Genomic DNA, 22,704 nt, shown 5'->3' with positions numbered 1-22,704 from the left:
ATTTTTGTTAGTCACACTTTATGGCTCCTAGAGTCTTTTTTCCTTTCTGTATGTCAGAGGTAAAAGTGGAAAAACTAAAAAAAAAAAATTTCAATCCAGAATTATAAGCAGTGTAGTTATTTTTTCCATGATATGTTTTCCCAAACGATTCCCTGACCCATCCCACCTGCACTAAGATCAGCCTGGCACTTGCCAACTTGCATTCACCTATAGAAGGATTATTACTTTTGGCTCCCACTTAATGTGTTCTTCCCCCACCCCTAAAAATCTTTGCTGGTTTTCTTGCCATGTTGGATTTGGTGAATTGTTTTCTAATACTATCTTTAACTATGCTGATTACCAGAAACTGGAAGCCCCTGCAATGCAATCTCTAGACACCCCTCTGAGTCATAGACAAAATAAATGTTCAGACATGTTATACAAGAAGTGCTTTAGCTGTGGTGTTGAATGGTCCCCTACAATAGACAGGCAGCACTGTTACCCACTGACAGATTCAACTGTTTGTTAAAAAGCACAGTCTTTTTGGAAGCTGTGTTTGTCTGCCACGACTGAACTGTTATTTTATATGATTATAGTGAATTCATATTTCTGAAGTCATCCGTTCCCTAACTTAATTTTTGTTAAGTAAAACTTCGAATTTGTAACAAAGTATGGCTCTTGTGAAATCACCCTAATATTTTTCCAATCAGCTTCCAACACTCTGGATGATACTGATTGTTCCTGAAAATGATTCACTGTGTGTGGGGTGCCATGCTAATTCGGGGAACATAGAGACACAAACAACTGGGAATTACAGTAACATTTACCTTGTTTTTAGTGCCTCATGTTTTAATCTGTCATCTATAACACAACCTGAGCTAGTTTTAGAGATGTAGGAGCCCAGTGCAACACCAGGCAAAGTCAATGGCAAATCTTCTGTTGACTTTGATGAGAGCTGGATCAGACCTTTAGGCAAGGAGGGGTTTTTTAATTAAACTATTTATAGAAGGAAGGAGGACTCTCCCAAGTAATTATTTTGGTTTGGGTGGGACACTGTTTCCTTAGCTTCAAGTGTCCAGAGGTCAGATATCAATAGATAAATTAAAGAAAACAAACAAACAAAAATACCCTTCAGTAATAAGTCTGCCTTTGAAATCATGGTGAAGTAGACAGTAAGAGAGCGAGTAGCTTTTATATTGGTGCATTGATTTGATTCTCAAAGGACTCTTGAATCAAGGGCTGCCAGTAATGTGTTGGTGTGCCCTTAACCCGGTTGTTGTTTTTTTTTAGGTAGGTGATCTCTGTGACATCAGAAGTAAAAATAGCTGGTAGGGGAATATCATTGGGATAAGCTCTGAACACAGGAGAACTAATGCTGTTTTAGCTACAGAATATAAATGATGTTGCATTTACATTGGCTGCAACCACTAGTAGGTAAAGTTGCAAAATAATTTCAGTTCTAAACTGATTATTTTTACATGCTCATAACTTTCTTAAGGATTCAGCTCTGGAGCTGAATTTTTTCATGTTTAGACTGCCTAAAGCTGTTTTTTGGAAAGTTTGAATCAATACTCATCAATCATTCTGGGATTCAGAGGATAAAAATAATTTCCCTGCCTCCCCCCGTTTTAAAAAAAAATAATCTGACCTCCTTTTCCTGGGGGCAACTCAAAAATTCCTAGCATTTGAAATTTGGGACCAAAACCTCTTTCCTACTAGATGGTCCTGTTGTGTCACTGCAGTAGCACAGAGATTATAAAGCTGGTTTAGTGGGCTACAAGGGGATTCTGACTGTATATAGTAAGTCCTGGATGGCATAGAGCTGACATAGTGATTCTATGCCACCCTCCCTTCCCGGACACCTGTCTAGGAGATGTAGGAGAAGGGGAGCGGTCAAAGTGCCTCTACGATACTTATATCTTCACCTGCCTGAGTGGCTTATTATGGTTCTAGGTAGCAAGGTGTAACTTAGGAAGGCTCTGATCCATCTCTAAATTACTCCAGGAACCAGTCCTGCCAGCCATAGGATCAAGGAGCCTCAAAGTATTGGTAACTATTCTCTCTGGGTTCTTATGCTGGTACCCATCATCATTGTGTATGGGTGTCTTACTAATGTATTGATGTAGATACAATCTAGGCATAGCACCCAGATACTTCAGTGATTGGAACCTTACGTGTCTGTCTGTCTGTTTATCTAGGTATTTGTATGTAAATAGGCCTTGATTACCAGTATTTGCTTTGCTAAGTTTTAAAATAACCAATTCAGGACTGAGCAGTCACAGTAAAAAAAATTGCTTTAAATAGCTCACTGTACATTTCACAGTGTCTTTGTAGCTTCATGCTTATGAAACTGTTAGCTCCAGGTCAGAGAACTTAAATTCTGCCTGCAGAGTTTATAAGTTGTATGAGTCAAATAGTTTAGTTTAGGATTTTTTCCCTTGCTTATTTCTTCTCAATCAGAGATACTGAGGGCCAGATCTCCTATTGAGTCACCCATTGATTTTAGTAGAGGTTGAATCAGACCATACATGCAGAAATTAGCAGCAGTGCAGTGTGAAGGTATGAAAACAAGCACTTGATATTTTGAAAGTGAATGGACCAGTTTTTCAACCTCTGGTTCAGACAGATTGCTCTGTTCCGTGTATGAGACTGCAAGGGGTTGGGGCAGATGACATTCCGTGCGATAGGTTGTCAGTGCAATTGTCCTTGTAGGACCACTGCAGCCAGCACAATTTAGAGCAATACTTTCTCTATTCTAAATTATGCAGTGGACTGTTTCAGTTCCAGTCCGGCAAGAATTGAAGGGTGTGTGTAAAAGTTTTCTTAGAGCTATCCTTCCCACCTTGGTACAGCTCATAATTAAGCCCAAGGTTTCCAGTTTATCTCCCTCTGAGCATTTAGTTTATAGACCTGTTTTTCTTCAGTAAATAAAAACATTCATGAATTTGTTGGATTTTTGTGCATTACAATCAAATATATGAGATATGCAATGTCCCTTGTGGGAGGGAAGCCTCAACTTTTGGAATTTCCTGTTTTTTGACTGTTCGATTTCAAAGCCATAATGTTGAACTAATGTCAGCTTTTGGGGGTTTGCGGTTTCTGTTTTTCTGGGGGGAAGGGGATACATTTAATATGATGTAGGTTTCATTTGTTTTGAACATAGTTTGTTTCTCCAGAGGGAAGCAGAGGGATCACTCAGGTTCGTTTGGGATAGTAGGGCATTTTCAGATTGCCTGTAGGTTTCAGATACCTGGAATTTGGAAAGAGGGGAAAATATAAGGCTAGCAGGTGGCTTCCTTGCAGCTCACACACATCTACGCTACAATGATTTTCAGCAGCAATCTAGTCCCAGATAATGGGGAAGGGATCGCTCTGTGTCAAAAATTAAAACATATTCTTGGCACATTTATCCACTTTCCCTTTGGAAGATTGTCAAAGGGAATGCTGCAGCCTGAGAATCCCCTGGTGTTAGATTACACAGCAACAATTTACCGAGCAACTGGAAAGGTCTTGTGGTTATAGGAGCCTCTTCCCCGCTCCCTGTTCAAACTACAGTCATTGATAGCCCTGTCTCTTTTGTTCCACTTACTTATTAATATATCCCACAGGCCCTTTTTTGAATACCCGTGTCCCTGGAAACTGGGAGAAATGGCAGTGTTGTTCACTGTACTGTAAGGGTCCGGGCCCTAATCTGGTAAGGATTTATGCACAGACTTAACTTCGCGCACTGTGAGTATTTCTACTGAAGTCAAGGGGACAACTCACAGTGCATAAAGTTAAGCACGTGGGCAAGTCATTGCAGGATGTGTGTAGTTGTGGGGAACACTTTGAGAATAGAATGGAAATGCGACCTTTCTCCATTAAAACATCTTATAGTGGCCCCAACTATCGTATCTTAGTCATTATTACTCAAGAGTCGCTCCTTTGGGGAATTTAAGGTATGGTTAAAGAGGAGCACTCACTGCTGTCTCACTATATGGCTAGTGGTGTGCAACCTGAAGAGCTCTGTTGCAATTCAGCCTAGCACCATTAACGTGCATGAGTCTTGCCAACAATCCAGCTTTTGATGGCATTTGTTGTGACAGCTGCTGATCTTAACGAAACTTAACATAACTCTTCTCTTGGAAAGGAAACACTAGGGCCCATGTTCAGGTCTCACACTGATGCACTCCCCAGCAAGAGGGGTAGACGTGAGTGAGAGATGAAGATGGACCTAATCATCTACTGCTTAAGTGCGAGCCCTCTGGGAACGTCTGGTGGCTGTTTGTTTGAAAAGACACAAACTGCAGCAGAAGAGGAAAGTGACAGTGTTTAAAAAGTTATCTGAGAAGAAGTAACAGAGCCAGTGAAGTGGAACATTACTGACTACAGTAAAGGATGTTAGAGAACTCCACTGAGACACATTGATGAGCACAGGAAAAGGGAGGGAGGGCACCATTGTGGATCTTTAAAGTGAAAGATCTCTGTGTTTAGCTGAAGGAAATAAGAGCTGGTGGTCACTAATTGTTCCCACATGGTGCAGAATGTAACTTAACAGCCCCTTTTGTCTAGCAGACTGTCTTATGTCTCCTCTTTCTTTTACTCTGCACAGAGGTTTTGGTATTAAGTTGCTTTGGATTTTATATTAAATGTCTGCAGTAAGTTGGCTCTGAGATTCTGGAAGCCACTGCGCACATGTTCCCTGAAAGAAAAATCTAACAGTGCAATGTTTGCACATCCACACTGGTGCCGGCCTAATTGAGTTTTCTTTGGTACTGAGCTGGCTGCTACTCTGCCATATCCACACTCCGGTCCTGTACATACAGCTCTAAAACAAACAAACAAACAAAACCCTCTGGGATACACTTTTTAATTGTTGTGGAGGAGCTTCCTTGATCCGTTCATTGTCTTAAGCAGGTTCAATCCAGTGTATGTAAAAATACCTGGCTTCCTGCTGACCTTTTCCCGAAAGTCTGCATACTGAAGCTCTGTCCATAGAGAATGCTGCAGATTTTCTGCTGTTAAATGGTGCCGTATTATCTCTGCTCCCACACTAGCAAATCAAGATGGAAGCCTCTGGCAGCTCAGAATCAACAAGCTATGATCAGTGTGGGTGCAGAGGGAAAGAAGGGCTTTGAATTTTATGTAGAAACCAGTCTGCCTTCCTGTTCCTAGCATCCCTCTTAAAGAAGCAGAAAGACTGGGGCGAATTAATCTTAGTGATTGATAATGGTTCGGTGTCCATGATAAAATCTCTAAATTGCGACAGAAGGTAGAGCTGAGACTGATTTTGTGTGACCAGCCTCACTTGTCTACCCAGTGCTTCAATATTCAGTCACCGCCGAATGTAAACTTTGGGCTGGGTTTTGATGAGGATGAAGAGGGGCTCTGGTAAGGAAATTTAAGTGGACAGCCCTTTGTTTTGAGTATGTCTGGATCACCCAGTTTCTGTGATCATTGAGCCATCTTCTCTCAAATGCTGCTGCTTTGGCTTTCTATAGTGGAGAGAGCATTCATTTACACAAGTAGTTTTATTTGTTTTTATATTGGTGCATAATAAATATTCTTCCTATGTTAGTGCTGTTAAATGAATACTTGGGTGTATTATAAAAACAGAATATATTAAATTAGCTCTAAAAGCAGGTGTAACACCAACAGACCCAGGTCATCAGCGGGCAGGACTGAACCAGGGACCTCTGGAGCTTAGTGCATGAGCCTCTACTGCATAAGCTAAAAGCGAACGGCCTCTTAGCTAAGGCTGTAGAGCAGACTCATTTAACCTTCTCTCTCTCCATAAGTGGTCTCAGTGCCACTAGATGGGACACACCACCACACCCAGAAGGTGTGTGGGTTACACAGGCTTGTTAAGGTCTCCCTTCAGTTGCACCCTTTCATTACTTACTTCTATTAATTAGTTTTAGAATACAACAGTTTAAATACTTGGAAAAGCCACAGACTAGAGAGGGTGGAGCTGGCTGGCTAATGGGGAAAAATCACAAATAATTATCTGTTGAAAAAATTGCCAAAATCTGTAATGAATTTGCAGTGATTTTATTCAACTAACTCTGATAGAAAAAGAGAAAATGATAGATAATGATGTTAATCCAACTTAGTGCAAGTTATTCTGTCTAGTGATCAGTCTCTTGATCAGCTCTGCAAACACTCTGTCTGTTTTCCAAGCATTGTTTGTAGGACAGGACATCGTTGGGTATTATTTTCCTCTCCCTGATGTTGATGTAAATTGGGTGTTATTCCCTTGGTTCTGTGGAGATACACCGATGTGAAATTGTTGTGAAAGGAGAATCAGTCCCAATATTTGCAAGAGAAGGTTAGGTGCAAGCTAGTATTGAAGGGAGAGACGGTTGGTCCCACACCACAAATAAATGACCACAATGGATTTTCTTCAGAGACATAAGCTTGGGGCAAACCTGAATTTATGTTGCCATGTGTGTTTGCAGATAGTTCCTCTAGGTTTGTCAGTGAAAGCCTACGTATCAGTTCCAAAGACATTCTCGTTTGACTTGGAAGAGTGGAAGAATATTGCTATGGTATTTAGCTATCTCTATTGTGATGTTCTTAATTGTGAAATATATGCATGTAAATCCAGGAATGGATAGATGCAACTTCTCTGTATTGGACACAGCCTATCAACCTTGCTGCCACATTTGTTCCTGTAGAGTTGAATCAGACACTTAAAAAACCCCAATTTCTAACCAGTGCATATTTAACTTGGTCTATATAATGTTTACAGGCTTTACTAGACCATTTAATTATATGCTGTGCATCAGTGTTTCCCAGGTATTCGATATGTATGAATGGGACTGTGCCAATCCTTTCCCCTCACCCACATCCACCATGCCTCATGGCTAGTCTATGTGTGTTTAATATTAAATGTCTCGTGTTTTTCATCGTAACCGTCACTTAGACTGGTTGCACGTATGTGAAATCTGAAATATTTAAAGGGCTTCTGGTTCCCACTCTATCTTGGATTCTTCTGTGTCCCTCATTACCGTAGTATCTGAGCATCTTTATTGTATCTCCTCAGAATGCGCCCCTGAGGTGCTGTGCTCATTCTGTAGGTGGGGAACTGAGGCACGGAGTGAGTAGTGACTTGCCCAAGGTCTCGCAGGAAGTGGAGCTGGGAATTGAGCCTGGGTCTCCTGAGTCTAAAGCTAGCACTGTAAACACTGTAAAAAGAAAAGGAGTACTTGTGGCACCTTAGAGACTAACCAGTTTATTTGAGCATAAGCTTTCATGAGCTACAGCTCACTTCATCGGATGCAAGTAAACCTGTAAACACTGTGTCATCCTTCCTGTCCACTCAAGCAGGATCTCTCCCTGATCTTGGGAAATGATCTAGTATGTTTGGACATTTCATTAGCCACTTAAAACAAACACATATCCTATCACTTTGTGAGTTAATTTTGAGATTCTTTTGGCCCAGGAGGCAATAGGAAAGCCGTATAACACTAGGGTTGTTTGTTGTATGTAATTATAGTAAGATTTAGCCAGGACATCAGAGCAGGATGCCTAACGCTGATTTTTATTTTATTTTTTTTTACTTCTGTCACTTTACCAGCTGGCTCTGCTATGGCACTGGTCAGTTAAGAGGTGGCAGATGTCCTACTCTAGTTCCAAACCCACCCTTCTGACGTTCTCTACATTAGTGGCAGAGAGCGCTGAAGTGTGATAAAATATTGCATCATCTTTTTCTTCTCACTGCTAAGTTCTGAGGATCCATTACAATGGATATTTCAGTCTGCTTGTAGCTTAGGAACAGAACCAGACCTCTGGTGTCAGTCACTGGCAGCAACGTAATGCCCTGCCCCCAGAAGTTCCCTCTGGTTGTCTCTGCCTCCCTGGCGGCTCCCCCAGCCCTCCCTGCTGCAGAACTTTCCAAAGAAAAAGGCCAACCTTTTAATTCTAATGACCAACAGTTTCGTTCAGTCATGCCTGATTCCCAGCCGAATCCCAGGACTGCGTTTGACTTTTGGGGAGATTGTTCCTCTCGGCTCCACTTCCCCGTCTGAAGTGTTTGCAGCAGCTGAGGCCCTGCCAGCTTCTGAGACCGTTCCTCAGAGCTAGACCAAGAAAATCCAAAGGCAAAAGGAAACAGAGGTGGACATTGGCACCCAAAGATGTGGTGTTGTCTCACTAAGGGGAATGTCCCCTCCCGTGCAGCAGGAGAAACCATTGTGCTTTTTCCTCACAGTATAGTTAATGCAATCTGTAATTCGGGGAAGTGGAATTAAATTAATCAGGCTGTGGGGGCTGTCTCAAATGGTGGGAACTACTGGGGAGTGGGGAATTCCCCTGCTGCCAGAGACTGACAGGTCTTGTTCTGCCCCCAAGCCTCAAGCAGGCCAAAGTACCCTAGGTAATGGAGCTGTGGACCTTAATACGTTGCTTTCTCAGTGCTGGAAAGTGGAAATGGTCCTAAAATCTTCAAATCAGCACAGTGCCACTGGTGGGAAAGTTCAGACAGGTCTCCATGCAGCAAGAGCACTATGCCCTTAAAGCAGGAGCGGTGCACTCCCTAAAATGGCCTCACTGTCGACATTTACTTATTTGGCCTACTTTCTGCTCTTTCAGATAAACCGTGAAAGCTGGTGTTCAATAGAGCCATGTTCAGATCCGTCACTGCTGGAGCCAACGCAAACTCATGAATCTAGAGGTAAGTAGAATGCTGTGCACCCAATCCCTTTGTTCAAGGAGCTGAGACACCAGTCTCTTTCCTTACAATTAACCTTCTACCAGGGGCGTATCCTTCTTTCCCTCCTTTTCTCTCTCTCCTTTTTCCCATCACCATAAAATAAAAACATGCACAAATGGGCGAAAAGGGCACATGTAATTATTAGCCCATTGTTCCTGTGCTTATATGACTGGTACTGAGACATCCAGCTAGATAGCCCATCTTCTCATGATGCAATTCTGTGTTAAAATATTTATTCACTCATTTGATTCTTAAATAAAATTTAGAGGTGCATGGGTGTATAGATTATAGCCAAGCCTTTAAAAAATGGATGCCTCAAATTAGGTTCCTAAATCCGTATTGAGACACCTAAATCAGTAGCCTGATCTTTCAAAAGTATGAGGCACCCAGCAGCCTCCATTGATTCCCAGGATTTAGGGAGAAGAAAGGTGGTTCAAAGCCATCTTTCCCACCCCCGCCCCTGAGCAGTGCTGAGTTTATGATCATTTATGCTGTTTAATATTTGCCCTTCCTTCCACATGGACAGAAAAACTAGCCTGGCCTGTTTCAGCGCACATTGATATCCCAGATAAGAGGGAATGTTTCCTGTCTTCTAATACTTGTATTTAAAACAGCATAAATTGGAGTAGTTTTTCTGGTCCCTTAATGGTGGCTTTGAAGTGGACTTTTCTTACAGCGGCCATTTCTTGCTTTTTTTTTTCATTAAAGAAATTACACTTGAGGAGGGGTTGAGATGTGGAGAAGGAGGGGTATTACCTTGTTTTCAGTGATGAGTTGGAAGATAAGGGTTAACTCTCCTGAGCGTGCATTATTGGCCAACAGCAACACTCTGGTTAGTGCATTAACATTCTGCCTCTGCTTCCTGCTGAATAATGCACTTAGACATGCACTGTTGTGTCATGACACCCCTCGCATCAGATCCTGGAGTGAAGTAGCGAGCTGTCTGGTTGATCCTGGGCATGCTGACCAAGCAACACGTTGACTGAAGTATCCATTGCAAATCCGTACGTAGGTCGGAAGATTTGTCACCGCAATTCTTTTTATCAAAGATCACAGAGCATTCATGATCAATGTAGTTAAAGGTCATGGATTTAGTGACTGCTCCATGATCTTTTATTTAACAAAACAAAACAAAAAAAGCCCTGACAAATGAACCACCCCAGCGCTGCAACCCTGTTTTGGGCCAGGTGAGGAGGGAAGGCCGTGGAGCTGGGGTGAGAGGTGGTGGGAGAGGGAGCTGGAGAGCAAGCCCACCCCAAACTCTCTCCAGGCGGCGGTGGCTCCTGTGTCCCAGGGCTGGGCCTTGGGGTTGAGAGCGAGCCCACCCTACACTTATCCCGGGCAGCAGTGGCTCCTGTGTCCTGTGGAGTTGGGCCCCGCTCCCTGCTGTGTGTGTTGCAATTTGGCTCATGGAGTCACAGAGCTGCTGAGGTTTGGCCCTGCCACCCTTCTGTCACGACCCACCTAGAGCCTTCCTGCATGGAAGTCACAGCCAAACAGAGAAGTTAGAGTATCTGTGATGTTTTCAGCAAAGTGACAAACCTGCAGCCCTAACTATATGTCTGCAGTTTCCTGAGGTGGCAATGCAATTGTCCTGATGAATTCTCACAACAGTCTAGTGTCTGCCCAAGCTCATGCATTCCTTCAATCGGAACTTCATCATCTGCTTCAAAAATGTGAGATGTTTCTTAAGTAAAATTAGTTAAACTATTTTTTTCATTGAGGATACAGCCTTGAATCTCACTCTCTGTGCAAGACCAAAGTGCTGTTAAGAGGGGGTGATGTGGGTAGTTAAGTGACCAGGGGTCTATCCAGGTTCAGCTTCTGGCCCCTATTAGATAAAATAAAACTCTTTTAAAAACTAGAGTTTCCCTGGGGAAACACTTGACAGTAGTCCACCATATCAGTGAGATAATAAGCATCATCTAAACAGTCAATAATTCCACTCCTGAGTCCCCCCAGATTGATGGGCAGTAGCAAGCATCAATCCTTTCATTGCCTTCCTGTCTCTTATTACGTCAGTTTAAGCTCCTTGCGTGCATTTTCAAAGTTCATCTGAATTTCACCCCCATTTACGTCTCCTAATAATCCTATCTCTTAGCTGCTTCTTCTGTCTCCTTTTAACCACCCTCAGCTGTATTTTCTTTCATATGTCCCGCTATGCTTAGAACGGCCTAGCACTCCCAAGATGCACTCAGCCTCCTCTTTCAGTTGCACTTCTTTCATGAGACCTTCCAACGTGGCTTGCCATCTTTTGCATATGTGGTTTCCCTGTGGGTTGTATTTGCCTCTGTGAAGTTGATTTTCAGTTCCTCAAGGCAGAGCCTGTGTGCTCTATGTGTTTGCAAAATGCCTTTACACATAGCACTCCATTACTCCATAAATAATGAAAACAGCACACCAAATCTACCACTGATCTGACTGTGGGAGTGTTGGTGTTACCGTCTCTGAAGCCAGTGTATGTACTCCAGCTTCTCCGCTTCTGTCCCTTTCTGAAGTGGTGTGGTTACTGCACAAACGCTTCCAGGATCACAGTAGCAACACAGCTCCTGACTGAGCTGCAATTCTGCGGGATGGGAGGAGGGACAAGGAAGAATGCAGGTGTGTCTCTCCCCTTTAGGCAAAGGTCTGACAGAATGTGACGGAGATGAAACCAGTAGAGTTCTACAGACATTAACTTAACAACCAGTAGAATTCAATATTACTGCAGAGGGCATTCTGCGCCAACAATGAAAAATTCTGCGCACAATATTTTAAAATTCTGCAAGTTTTATTTGTCAAATAAATGTGGAAGCTCCAGCATGGCATTAGGGAGCACAGTCCACTGGCTGCACAGAGATGGGAGATCACTGTGCAGCTTCCCCTCCCCCCCCCCCCCCCACCCCAGGACACGGACTCAGCTGTGAGGTTGCACCCAACTCTGACACAGTGCAAGTAACGGGCCTGCCCCAGAAACACCCCGCGGCCCTGCCCTTCCATACCAGGTGTGGGCAGGCAGGCCCAGCAAGGTAGGATCCAAGTGTGGAGAGGCTTAGTGTGGGGGGGCAGGTGTGGGTTGAGAGGGTTCTGTGTGGGGCAATCTGGGTGTGGGCAGCTCAGTGGGGGAACCAGGTCTGGGGGGGATCTGGATGCACAGGGGCTTGTTGAGGGGTTCTAGGCGCAACTGTAATGGGACACTGCAGGGGGGTCCAGGTGAAGGTGGCTGGGGCTCAGCGGGGGGGACAACTAGGTGTAGGGGGGGGATAGAGGTCAGCGGGGGGTGCAGGTGTGGGGAGCTCTGGAAGGGATCCAGATGCTGGGGGGAGTGGGACTCAGTGGAGTGGGGCTCCAGGTGTAGCTGGTTGGGGCTCGGTAGGGTGGGGATTCGGGTGTGGAGGGCTCGTTGGGGTGCTCCAAGTGCTGGGGGAGTGGGGCTCGTCGGGGGGGTTCTGGGTGTGGGCGGGGTGAGATACAGTGGGAGGGTCTGGGTATGAGGTGGTCTCGATGCCCAGAGGTTGGGCAGATGCAGGAGCAGCTCCCTGTATAGTGATCCCTGCCCCTGCAGCTGAGGAGCAATGGTTGCAGGAAGTGTGGGATGGGGGGGGAGTTTGCAGAGCTTCCTACAGCTGGGGGAGAAATCAGGGGGTGGGTCTGATGCAGCCCCGGATGCTGTGCAAGGGAAGAGGAAGTCCCGTCCTTCTCAGCCCAGCCGGGACTATCAGCTGAGCCCAGTGCAGGGTAGTAGCCACCAGCCGTGTCTTCCCCAGTCCTGCCCCTTGCCCCACAGTGATTTACTTCTCTGCAGGCTGCCATGGGCACGCAAAACATGCTGCTGGGGAGGCTTGCAGGACGGCTCATGTGGCTTCCCTTTGCTTCCCCATCCAAAAGTCATTTTTCTGCAGGGAAGCAAAGAAATCTGTGGGGCACATAAATTCTGTGCATTTGCAGTGGCACAGAATTTCTCCAAGAGTACAGTATGGAATTGAATCCTATCAAATTTGCTAGTAGAGCCAGAGCTCACTTAAATTTTATAGGATCATTAAAAACAACCACCTATAGAAAGGTTTCAGAGTAGCAACCGTGTTAGTCTGTATCCACAAAAAGAAAAGGAGTATTTGTGGCACCTTAGAGACTAACACATTTATTTGAGCACGAAAGCTTATGCTCAAATAAATTTGTTAGTCTCTAAGGTGCCACAAGTACTCCTTTTCTTTTCACCTATAGAAAGGTTTTCATTTAATATTCTTATAAAAAACATATAGGTTGCTTGAATACATTGAGATCTATGATTTTCCCCATGGATCTCAGTGTAAGCATTCAGTTAGAGGGCTAGGCCTTCTCCCTCCTTTAACTCTCCCCCATTTTGACGGGATGATGCTGTGTTAATTCTGTGCAGTGAACTGCTTGGAATTTTCCTTCCCATGGGTTTTTAGTTTGATTTGTATTTGTCTCCATATGATGCACATAAAAATGCACCCAGTGTCATTTTATTTTCATATGCGTCGCCATGGAGAGAGACACACACACACATGTATGAGCAGAGTTAAACTATAAATCATTTATCCGCAGTAAGTACATGACCTATATGTGATGAGAGTCATCCATCTAGTTCTGTTAAGGCATTGTCATAGTGTCGTCACCAGGGCTTATCAGATCATGGTGTAGGAGTGTGGAGTCCCAAATTGTGCAACATGTGTACAGTTTAAAAAAATCAATAAATAAAGTGCCCCTGAAAAGGGGAGAGAATTCTTCCAAACAGCCTTTGGATTTGGAAAGTTCTCAGCACAGCTGGGATGAGGTATGTGTCAGGTTCCTCCTCCCCCCATTGTTTCTTGAAAGAAAGAAACTCCTTCCTCTTCCACCCTCTCATGCCCCTCTGTTGGCCCTGCAGTCCAGTTTAATGCCTGTTCTGATTTATTTTCTGGGCGAGGTATCCGTCCATTGGCGAATCTGGAGCTTCCCTGTGAATTTTCCATCAGAACGTCTCTGGGCCTGTTTGTTTTTCCGTCTGGAATGTGGACATGCTCTGTTAAACTGCCAGCTGGATTGACTGGGATGTTGGCTCTCGGTCTGTTACAGCTTCTCTTTTTTCCTTTTCTCTCTTCCCCCTACAAAGTTGTGGAAAAGAGGTTCAGATTTTCCGGGTTACTGAAAGGGGAGAAGGAGTGGGGAACAGCCACACCTAGTACAATAAGTACTTTTCCTTTTCTCTGTGGTTTGGAAACTCATCTCTGGATTATTGGTGTTTCCAGCCTTATTTTCTTTCTTGAGCATAATTACAGTACCACAGGGAACATCTTAATCTCCGTTAGTGGAAAACCGTTTTCTAGGGAAGCATTCGTTGTATCTGAGTGCTTTCAAAAGAGCATTTTTTTCATACTCTTTGAACTTTCCACTATTCTTCTTTTGCGCAATAACTATCAAGCTGTCTCCATTTCCCACTAGCCAGGGGACACAGATGGAAATAGGTGGACCCATGCTGTTCCTGGATGTAATGGCTCAGTGCTGGTGCCAGGGGCGGATGGTTGGCTGTTTAGTGCTCTCTCTCCACCACCACCAAAAACCAAGCATGTCACTACCACAACATAGTCATCCCTCAGTGACTCAGTAGACTATACAGTGCAGCCAGCCTTCATTTTGGCATCTCTTCTCCTGTCACATACTCACTGAGTGAACTCCCCTTGATCAGCTGAGAAGTACTGAGTTTACATGCACTGTTTAGCTAGAGTTGAATTTTGAATTAGGACCATGTGAACATAGGCTCATGGGAGACCTTTGCAGTGCAACTTGCTTGGAAATTGTTTCCTCTGATAGTCCTTATCCCTTGTGCAGAGGCTGGCTACAGCTGGCGTAATAATATTTGTATTACTGTAGCACCTAGGACACCTACTTATTGTCCAGGACCCTGTTGTGCTAGGCGCTGTACAAACACAGGAGCAATAGATGGTCCCTGCTCCAAGAGGCTTACTATTGAAGTAGAGCTGTCGGGGGCGGGTTCAGCCCCAGGCTGGCCCAAGGTAGAGACAAAGGTGGCTTATGGCTACTCTCCCCACCCCAAACCCACCTCAGCTACGCAGAGTATAAGTATGACACAGCTGAGGGTTGTGCACGATAGATGTAATTTAAAAGTGAATACATGTTTCATTCAAGCAGATACCATCAAAATGTGTTTATCTGCCTAGGTTAGGGCCAGGTGTTTAAAACAATATTTTAGTTAAAAATATTTTTATGGAAAATTGGTTTTTTGCTAAAATGAAAATGTTCATAGAAAGTGCCTGCTTTTCTCAACGATTTTCAATTTTTTTCATAAAAAAAAATAGAAAGTAAATTGTTCGGTTTTTGGCTAAACGTTTTTTGGTTGCCAAAGGCTGAAGATATTTTGATTTTCAGGTTTTGGGTTTTTGAATGAAATGTTGACATTTTGCACTGAAATATCAACGATGACTAACATTTTTGTTAGCTTTTAAAAAAATGTATGGAGGGGAGGTAATCCCTTTCAGATCAGCTGTACTCTAGGTGTTCATCCTGGGCTCAGCACGAGGATAATGAAAGGTAGAGGCAATTTGTGAAAACATGCATTAGGTTGAAATGGATTTATTTTTAATTTATGAAATGTCTCTAACGATCAAATTCCAGGTGCAAGTACAAAATTTAAAAAATACATGAATTCTAAATAACTTAATCTCTTAAGAGAGCCTGCCTTTCTCCAAGATGTGGGAAATCATCCTCAAATTCTCCTGCTAAGCACAAAATAAATCCTAACCTTGGCTTTAAGGAATTAAATGGAATTCACTCTCTCTGATATTGAGAAAGAGGAGCACACGTTTCACTTACAGATGCTTTACGCCTAGTGAATATGAGCCTAATTCTGCTCTCATTTAAGTCAGAGGTAAGCCCCTTATTGAGTTCAATGGAGTCTTAATTGGTCCCCAAATGTATACTGTATCTGTACCGGCAGCATATACTACCGGTACGAATATGTGTTTTTCATGGCATGTCGATTTTACACAGACGCACTTGTGCCGCTTCAGGTATATCTACCCAGCAGCTGGGAGGGTGATTTCCCACCTTGGATAAACATACATGCATGAGCTCTGCTTGCTAAGAATAGCAGTGTGGCCACAGCGTCCCAAGCAGCGGCTTGGGCTAGCCACCCAAGTATGTACCCAGGAGTTCAGATGGGATTGTCCTTGTGCAGCTAGCCCAAGCTGTTGCCTGTGACGCTGTGGCCACACAGCTAATTTTAGTGCACTAGCTGTAGCAGAGCTGGCGTGTGTATGTCTGTCTGTGCTGGAAATCACCCTCCCACATACTGTGTAGACAGACTCTGAGAAGTGCTAAAGAAGGCGATCTAAACTGTTGAATAAAATGTTAAAAACCTGCTCTGACTTTCTGGGAGGTGCACGCAGAGTGTGACACAAACACTTGTTTGTAAAGTGGGTTGCACACTTGTGGCCTGTGTAAATAAGTCAATAGCAAGTAGCTGACGTGACCAGTGCTGCTGTCCACAACCAATTGCAGGTATGATGCCCTCTCTAGTGATTTTATGGAGTTTGTTTTTGTACCTCAGCAAAAATGAGAGATGGCTGCATGTGACTGCAAAAGAAAAGGCCAGGTTGTCACTCATTCTGGTGTTTTGTTGTTTGTTTCCCCAGAATGTGAACATTTCCTGGAGGATGGGCTGAGTGGAGACTGTGCCTCATCACAGGGTGTCCTGAAAAGAGAAACTGGAATCGAGTCTGAACTCTTCCCTTTGCCTGGCGATGGGATGGATGACATCGTCTTTGGAAAGGTAGGGCTGTCTCAGAAGGCCAGCTTACCACTCCGGGGGTCCTTGATCCGGACGACCCTCCCCATTGATTTTGGGGGAGTTCTGCCTATGTAACGACTGGTGATAAGTAACTGGAACTTGTGTAGCTACAGCTACAATGATGCTCAAGAGGGACATGTTTGCTGTGGTTTGTACAACGTTTTATTGATTTGCAGCAGGGTTCCTTAAAGGGCAATAATTTGATTTTAACTTTCTGCAGATCAATCAAACACAACCGGAAGAGTTGAAAAGGTACACTTTCTTTCAAGGCCTCTAATAAGGGTTGCACAGAGGCTATGAAATCCAGTGTTACAAATGTTACATTTTCTCCTACAAACAGAGACCTCCTGCAAAACACTGAGCTTTCCATTGGCCTCCTCTACACTGTATACTATGGTTTTTTGGAGAACCAGTGTGATTCCATCACTTCAGTGAGAGTATGTTAAAAGGAAGAAAACACTCACTCTGGATACAGAGGGCCAATTGAACAGTGCTGAGTGGCATGGTAACATTGCCAGGCAGTAGCAATATAAGTGACAGTAATAGCTCTAGTTCTTGGATGTTTTTGAGTGACTGTGCTTCCAGTTTGCTATGGGGCCCAAACATCCCGAGAGTCATCATTGGCCGGATGAGGGTGAAAACCAAGATACAAGATCAGACTCTTAAATATGAGTTGGTTTGTTTCAGAATCTGCCTTGGGTCTACTGCTTCCTGGACCAGGACAGCCTGGTATATCTTGAGAAGCAGAAACCACCCACGCTCAAATACTTCCAGCTGACCAATTTATAATGTTAAGCTGTTTGCCATCACCCACTCTACCTGGTGAAAGGATAGCATAGCAGGTGAAAGGGTGCCTCAGGAAAAAATGCTCCAGAATGAGAAGGCTCGCTAGGCTCCTGTGAACAACCATCTGTGTGTATATAGTGAAGCTTAGAATTCTTCACAGATTGTTATTTATCATCTGTAGCCATCCCATGTCTACCTGCTATGCAGACATGTGTTTCCTGTCTTGAGTAACGGGAAGTTGGGGCGATTTTCATGCAAACTTCCAGAGAAATGCATTTAACAAACTGAATGTCTCCTTTGGTTAAATCAAGGCAGATGATGGCAAACGTTTTCCAACAGAATGGGAAAGATCACGGCCTGGGCTAAGTGATCTCATGTGCTATAAATGCAGTGGAAAGTCACCGTTAATGAATGTGGCAGGGCGTGGAGCTCACCAGCCTTTCCCTTTCCCATCTCACTCGCGAAATGGGGGAGGGGTGACTTGTCTCTGTACAGGGCTTTGCTCCGGGCAGAGCAGAGCATTGTCTCCAATTATCCCATTCAGGGAGTTGCACGAGTTACAGAGTTCAGCATTGCTCATTATTTGAGTCTGATCTTAATAACGTTGTTCATGGAGGTGGCAGTGGGGAGTTAAACGTTTTGCCATTATATACTTTAACTCCCCCCACCCCCATGTTATAGGGTGTGTTTACCAAAATATAACCCACAAAAATGGAGTCTCAAAATGACACCGTAATCCAAAATGGCAGGAGTGTCACAGGGGAAGGAAACGTCAAGGTGCGGGGCCGAGGGAAGTGTGCATGTGGGATATATGATTTTTTGATGGCTCCGTTACAGCGACAGGGCAAGTACTGAGATCATTGTTTCATTTGCAGAATGGGAAGCTCTTATCAAATCAGTGTTCTGAGTCTTTCCCATTATGCAGTGGATTGCATCTAGGGATGCGTACAACTGAAAAGGTTTAGCAATTTAATTTGGAAGCTTATTCAAACCTGAAATGACTTACTTGACCTCTGCCTTACATGCACTTTTGTCTCCCCATTGCTGACCTTCCAAATCTAAACAGAAGGGTTCCCTTTTCCCTGTCTCTCTCCTTCCTGTATGTCTGGCACCTCTTTACTACATTTGTGCCTCCATCCATTTTATATTTATAAATACCAGAAGCTTTCATCAATACCATTAAGCTTTTAGTAGCTTTTTCTGGTTTTCATTTGTCTTTTTTTTCCAAGAGATGGGAATTAGAGATGGGAAAAATCAATTTTAAAAAGAAAGTGTTTTTGAACGTGCATTTGAATGAGGGCTGAACTCAATCAGATGGCATTTGTGGCCATGTTTGCTCACTTTTCACAAACATTAGTACCAGCATGTTTTGTCCATAAATAAGTTTTCAAAATGGAAAGTGCTGTGAATATTGACATATTTCAGAGAAATGATGGTGAAAATATGCATTTACACAAGTATTGATGTTTGAATGGCCATCTTGAAAGTGTGTGTGGGTTTGGGAGTCATCCAGCTCTGGAGCACAGCCAAGATCATGTAACTTAGGTGACCAAAGACACAGCATAAATAGAGAGCTATTCATAGCAAATCCTGAATGGTAGTCACAGCAAATAGTTTATGAGCTACCCATAATGTTCACGGAACTCATTCAGCAAATGTTGTAAACATTGTAAAAATCAGAATCTGCTCACTGCCCTGCTTCTTGTCAGGTTTGTACACAAACAGCAAGGGGTTAAATTTATTAAGTATATCCTAGACCATTCTCTCAATTCAAGTCCCAAATGTTGATGAGTTCTGGTTTAGGAATTGAAGATTAAGGGCTTGTCAAAACTACCCACCTGAATTGGTGGGCAGTGATCGATCCAGCGGGGGTTGATTTATCATGTCTAGTATAGGTGCGATAAAGGAACCGCTGAGGGCTCTTCCTTCGAGTCCGGTATTCCACCAGAACAAGGAGCGTAAGCAGAGTCGATGGGAGAGCCGTCAGCTGTCGACTTACCGCAGTGAAGACAACACGGTAAGTAGATCTAAGTACGTCGACTTCAGCTACGCTATTCAAGTAGCTGAAGTTGCGTATCTTAGATCACCCCCGCGTGGTAGTGTAGACAAACTCTAATTTGTGCAGGGGAGAGAGACTATCAAAATACAGGCAGGTCAGGCTAGAAATTCTGTGACATGTGCACACCAGTTCTTATGTATCAGGGTCTGTGTTAAATATATAGGAAATACTGCGGAAAAAGTGCAGGGATAAAAAAAAATCGAGTGGAAAGTGGAGAGACTGAAAACTAAATACAGAGTTAATTTAAAAAAGGAACAAAGAAGAGAGAAAAATCCTAGTGAACAAGCACAGCATACACTGTAGGTCATCTGCTTATAGCCTGTCTTTCTTAGAGCTAGTGAGGTAGTTCTGTCCCTAGTAATGAGCACAGGCTTCCCTTTATCCAGGTCAATATTGATTTAATTGAATTGCGGTGGAGTCAGGGGGAAGAGGAATAGATTTAAACTATAGAAGAAAAAAGTTTGTAAACTACTTGTGTGAACAACAACAAAAACCCAAACAAAACAAAGAGCATGTGAGGGTCTCAAAACCTCGAGCACTTTGATTTTGCCCCATTCCTGATTATTATTATTCTAAAGTTCCTGTTTCTCCTTTGGATGGAGTTACACTTGAACTGCTTGGTGCAGCAGCTGTTTGCTGCATGAAACGTCCATTCTTCATAGCAAGAGTTACTATACAAATACTCAGTGAAGTGAACGATAGCACTGGCTGGAAATCCAATATTAGTTGTTTAATATAGTCAGGAAACTGTAGGCAGAGCAGGCCCATGGCTATATGGAGCCTCCTGTGAACATCAGAAATTCTTGTAGTCTCCACAAGATTGTTAACATTTCATCCATTTTAAGCCCTGCTTCTGTTCAGGGGCTCCAGAGGCTTGAGGTCCTCTGAGCAGTCCATCTCTGTGAGATGCCTGGGACTGCAACTGACTATAGGTGTGTGTATATATGTTCTCATTACTGTGTTTTACCCATCTCCTATATTGTTCTGATGGGCACATGCAGGGTTGAGCATCATGCGCCAAAGAAACAAGAGCTTCTCAGTTAGAGGCCCTATCATCAAAGCACGACTTGTTTCTTCAGATAGTTTGCAGTTGCTGGCATCCAAGAGTCATTTACACAATGAGCCCTAAGACTCCAGCAAAATGTCAGGCTCTATTCTAGTGTTTATTCCCATAGCCTAGTCATCCTCCTCCTCCTTCTCTAAAGAGCTATCTGTGCAGTAGGCAGATATTGCAACATTCTCTTCTGTGAATGATTAATGTTGTGTAAGGTAATTTCCTGTCGTCTGTGTAACTCTATCTTCCTGGGGCATAACTAGTATTGCTTGCTCATCTTAGCTTTTAAGCTCCCATTGACACTTAAAGTCACCATGCAGCTTGTGAACCTGCCCTTGCAGATATTATTAAGCAGATTACCTCTGAGAACCAGAGGTCACACCTGAGACTCTATTCCTTATCTTTTTTGAGCCACACAGCAGTCTTACAATTTAAGCTGTGGTACACTGCATACAACTAGAAAAGGAAGAGAAATCCTGTGGAGTATATCCTAAAGCTTCCAATCTTGCACACAGTTGGGCAGTAGATAGGGAGTCAGTGATATATAGAGATGTACAATGATCATTTTCATGAGTAGACAGTTTGGCCTTCACTTCCCAAAATGCTAATATGATTTAGGATTCCCCCAAAGACTTCCTCATGGGTGATGGCCCCATCTCACTAATTTTCTTTTCCTTCATCTATGATCTCTTTCTTTTCCCCAGAAGCTTCCTCACTCCCCTGAAGAACAGCATAAACGAAACAAAGGAAACTGTGTGTTTCTAAATTTAATGTTAAATTTTTTGGCACATATTAAGACCATATGACATTATTCTGGGGTTTTAAAATTCCCATCACCTTAATTAATCTGCTGTCCTTAAAAAGTTCCCAGGAGCTAGTGTATGATGATGTGGGATTTTGTTTTTTTAATTAGCTAACACTTGGGAGCCAGTTTAGTAATCACCCCCAACAGTGGGTCATCAGCAGGGTTAGAATTGAGCACCTAAGTTCATTAGCTGGAAGAAATAGTGGTCTGGACCTGCCACTACAGTGGGGTTGCATAGCACAGTTTACAAGTTCTGTTAACATAGATTTTTTTTTTTTAATCTACTGTGATGGCTAAATTTAAAAAAAAAAAACCCCTCTGTGTAGTGGTGGTGATGAATAGCTTATGACTATCAGGGCTTGTGATATTGAGAGGTTCCAGCGTTGTGTTGTGTGTGTTGCTTTCTGCGTTTGCATCATTATCTAGGGAATTTACATGCAACCGATAAGTGAGGCTAAAAGAGGATGTTTTGTTAATGGAGTGGAGGGACATTTTCTGCATTCCAAGTTTTGAAATTTTGTACAGGTTTTACCAACATGATGATTCCCATCCACATGTACAATCCCCTGTGCTGTACCATTCTCGTTTTTAAGCACTCAGTTATCATTGTTATTCCTAGTGCAGCTCTTATGGTTTTCTAATTAGCTATTCAAATAAGGAAGAGTAGACATGATGGGTCTAGTCCAGGGATCGGCAACCTTTGGTACACGGCCTGTCAGGGAAATCCGCTTGCGGGCCGGGCTGGTTTGCTTACCTGCAGCGTCCGCAGGTTCGGCCGATCGCAGATCCCACTGGCCACGTTTCACTGCTCCAGGCCAATGACGGACTGCATGCCAAAGGTTGCCCGATCCCTGCCCTACTTGCTTTTCGGCAAACAAGAAGTTAACTTCCTTAGACCGTGCGGATTACAGGCTGGGTTTAGGAAGGAAGGCCCAATCAGGCTTCCACACGCTAAGAACAGCTAGTTAAGGAAAGGAAGGTGCTTGAGAAGCCAGGAACCAACGCTCCATTGTCTTGGGAATGGGCTGGCTCCCAGACTCCGCTCTGAGTATGTTTGTTTTTAGTTTACGTAAAACCATGTTTTGTGTCTCTAATTGTAACTGTAACCCTCAAAACTTGAAGAATAAATTTGAGCAGGAAACCTTTTTGGCTGACAGATTGTTTCTTCATTACTGAAGCAACAGCCCACTCCAACAGATATTTTAAAGGTATTTAACTCAGTAACAGCAACAATGAGGTTAATTTTTAGGTAAAACAAAATCACTGAATAAAAGGTGAACCTCCTACAGTTGTTTAATTCCTCTGTTAATCTTCATTGGAGCTGAAAAGTTGTTTTATGCTTTTCCTTAAAAGCTAACTCTTGTCTGCTATGTATGGATATTAAAGATAGTACTTTTTATCAGAATAGGGTTTTTTCACAGCACCCTTAGCCAAAACGTTCCTTCCCCAAACTGTTGTGTGATGCACTGAATGCCCTTGACCACCACAGAAGAGGTGTTTCATTGATACTGCATGTATATAATTTGTAAAGCACCTTGGG

The 22,704-nt window shown here is 43.4% G+C and overlaps 1 protein-coding gene across 16 annotated transcripts in view; it reads left to right on the top strand.

Moving 5' to 3' along the window:
- AKAP13 (A-kinase anchoring protein 13) overlaps positions 1-22,704 on the top strand; it is a 323,045-nt gene that overhangs the window by 218,107 nt on the left and 82,234 nt on the right. For all 16 annotated transcript variants that reach the window (XM_043524664.1, XM_043524676.1, XM_043524674.1 and 13 more), the window contains 2 exons: positions 8,551-8,632; positions 16,306-16,442. In XM_043524664.1, the coding sequence (XP_043380599.1) occupies positions 8,551-8,632; positions 16,306-16,442 (219 nt within the window). The remainder of the gene's footprint in view (positions 1-8,550; positions 8,633-16,305; positions 16,443-22,704) is intronic.

The sequence above is a fragment of the Chelonia mydas genome, chromosome 10, assembly GCF_015237465.2.
Source record: "Chelonia mydas isolate rCheMyd1 chromosome 10, rCheMyd1.pri.v2, whole genome shotgun sequence".
NCBI classification, from domain to species: Eukaryota; Metazoa; Chordata; order Testudines; family Cheloniidae; genus Chelonia; species Chelonia mydas.
This window is presented reverse-complemented; position numbering and strand designations above follow the sequence as displayed.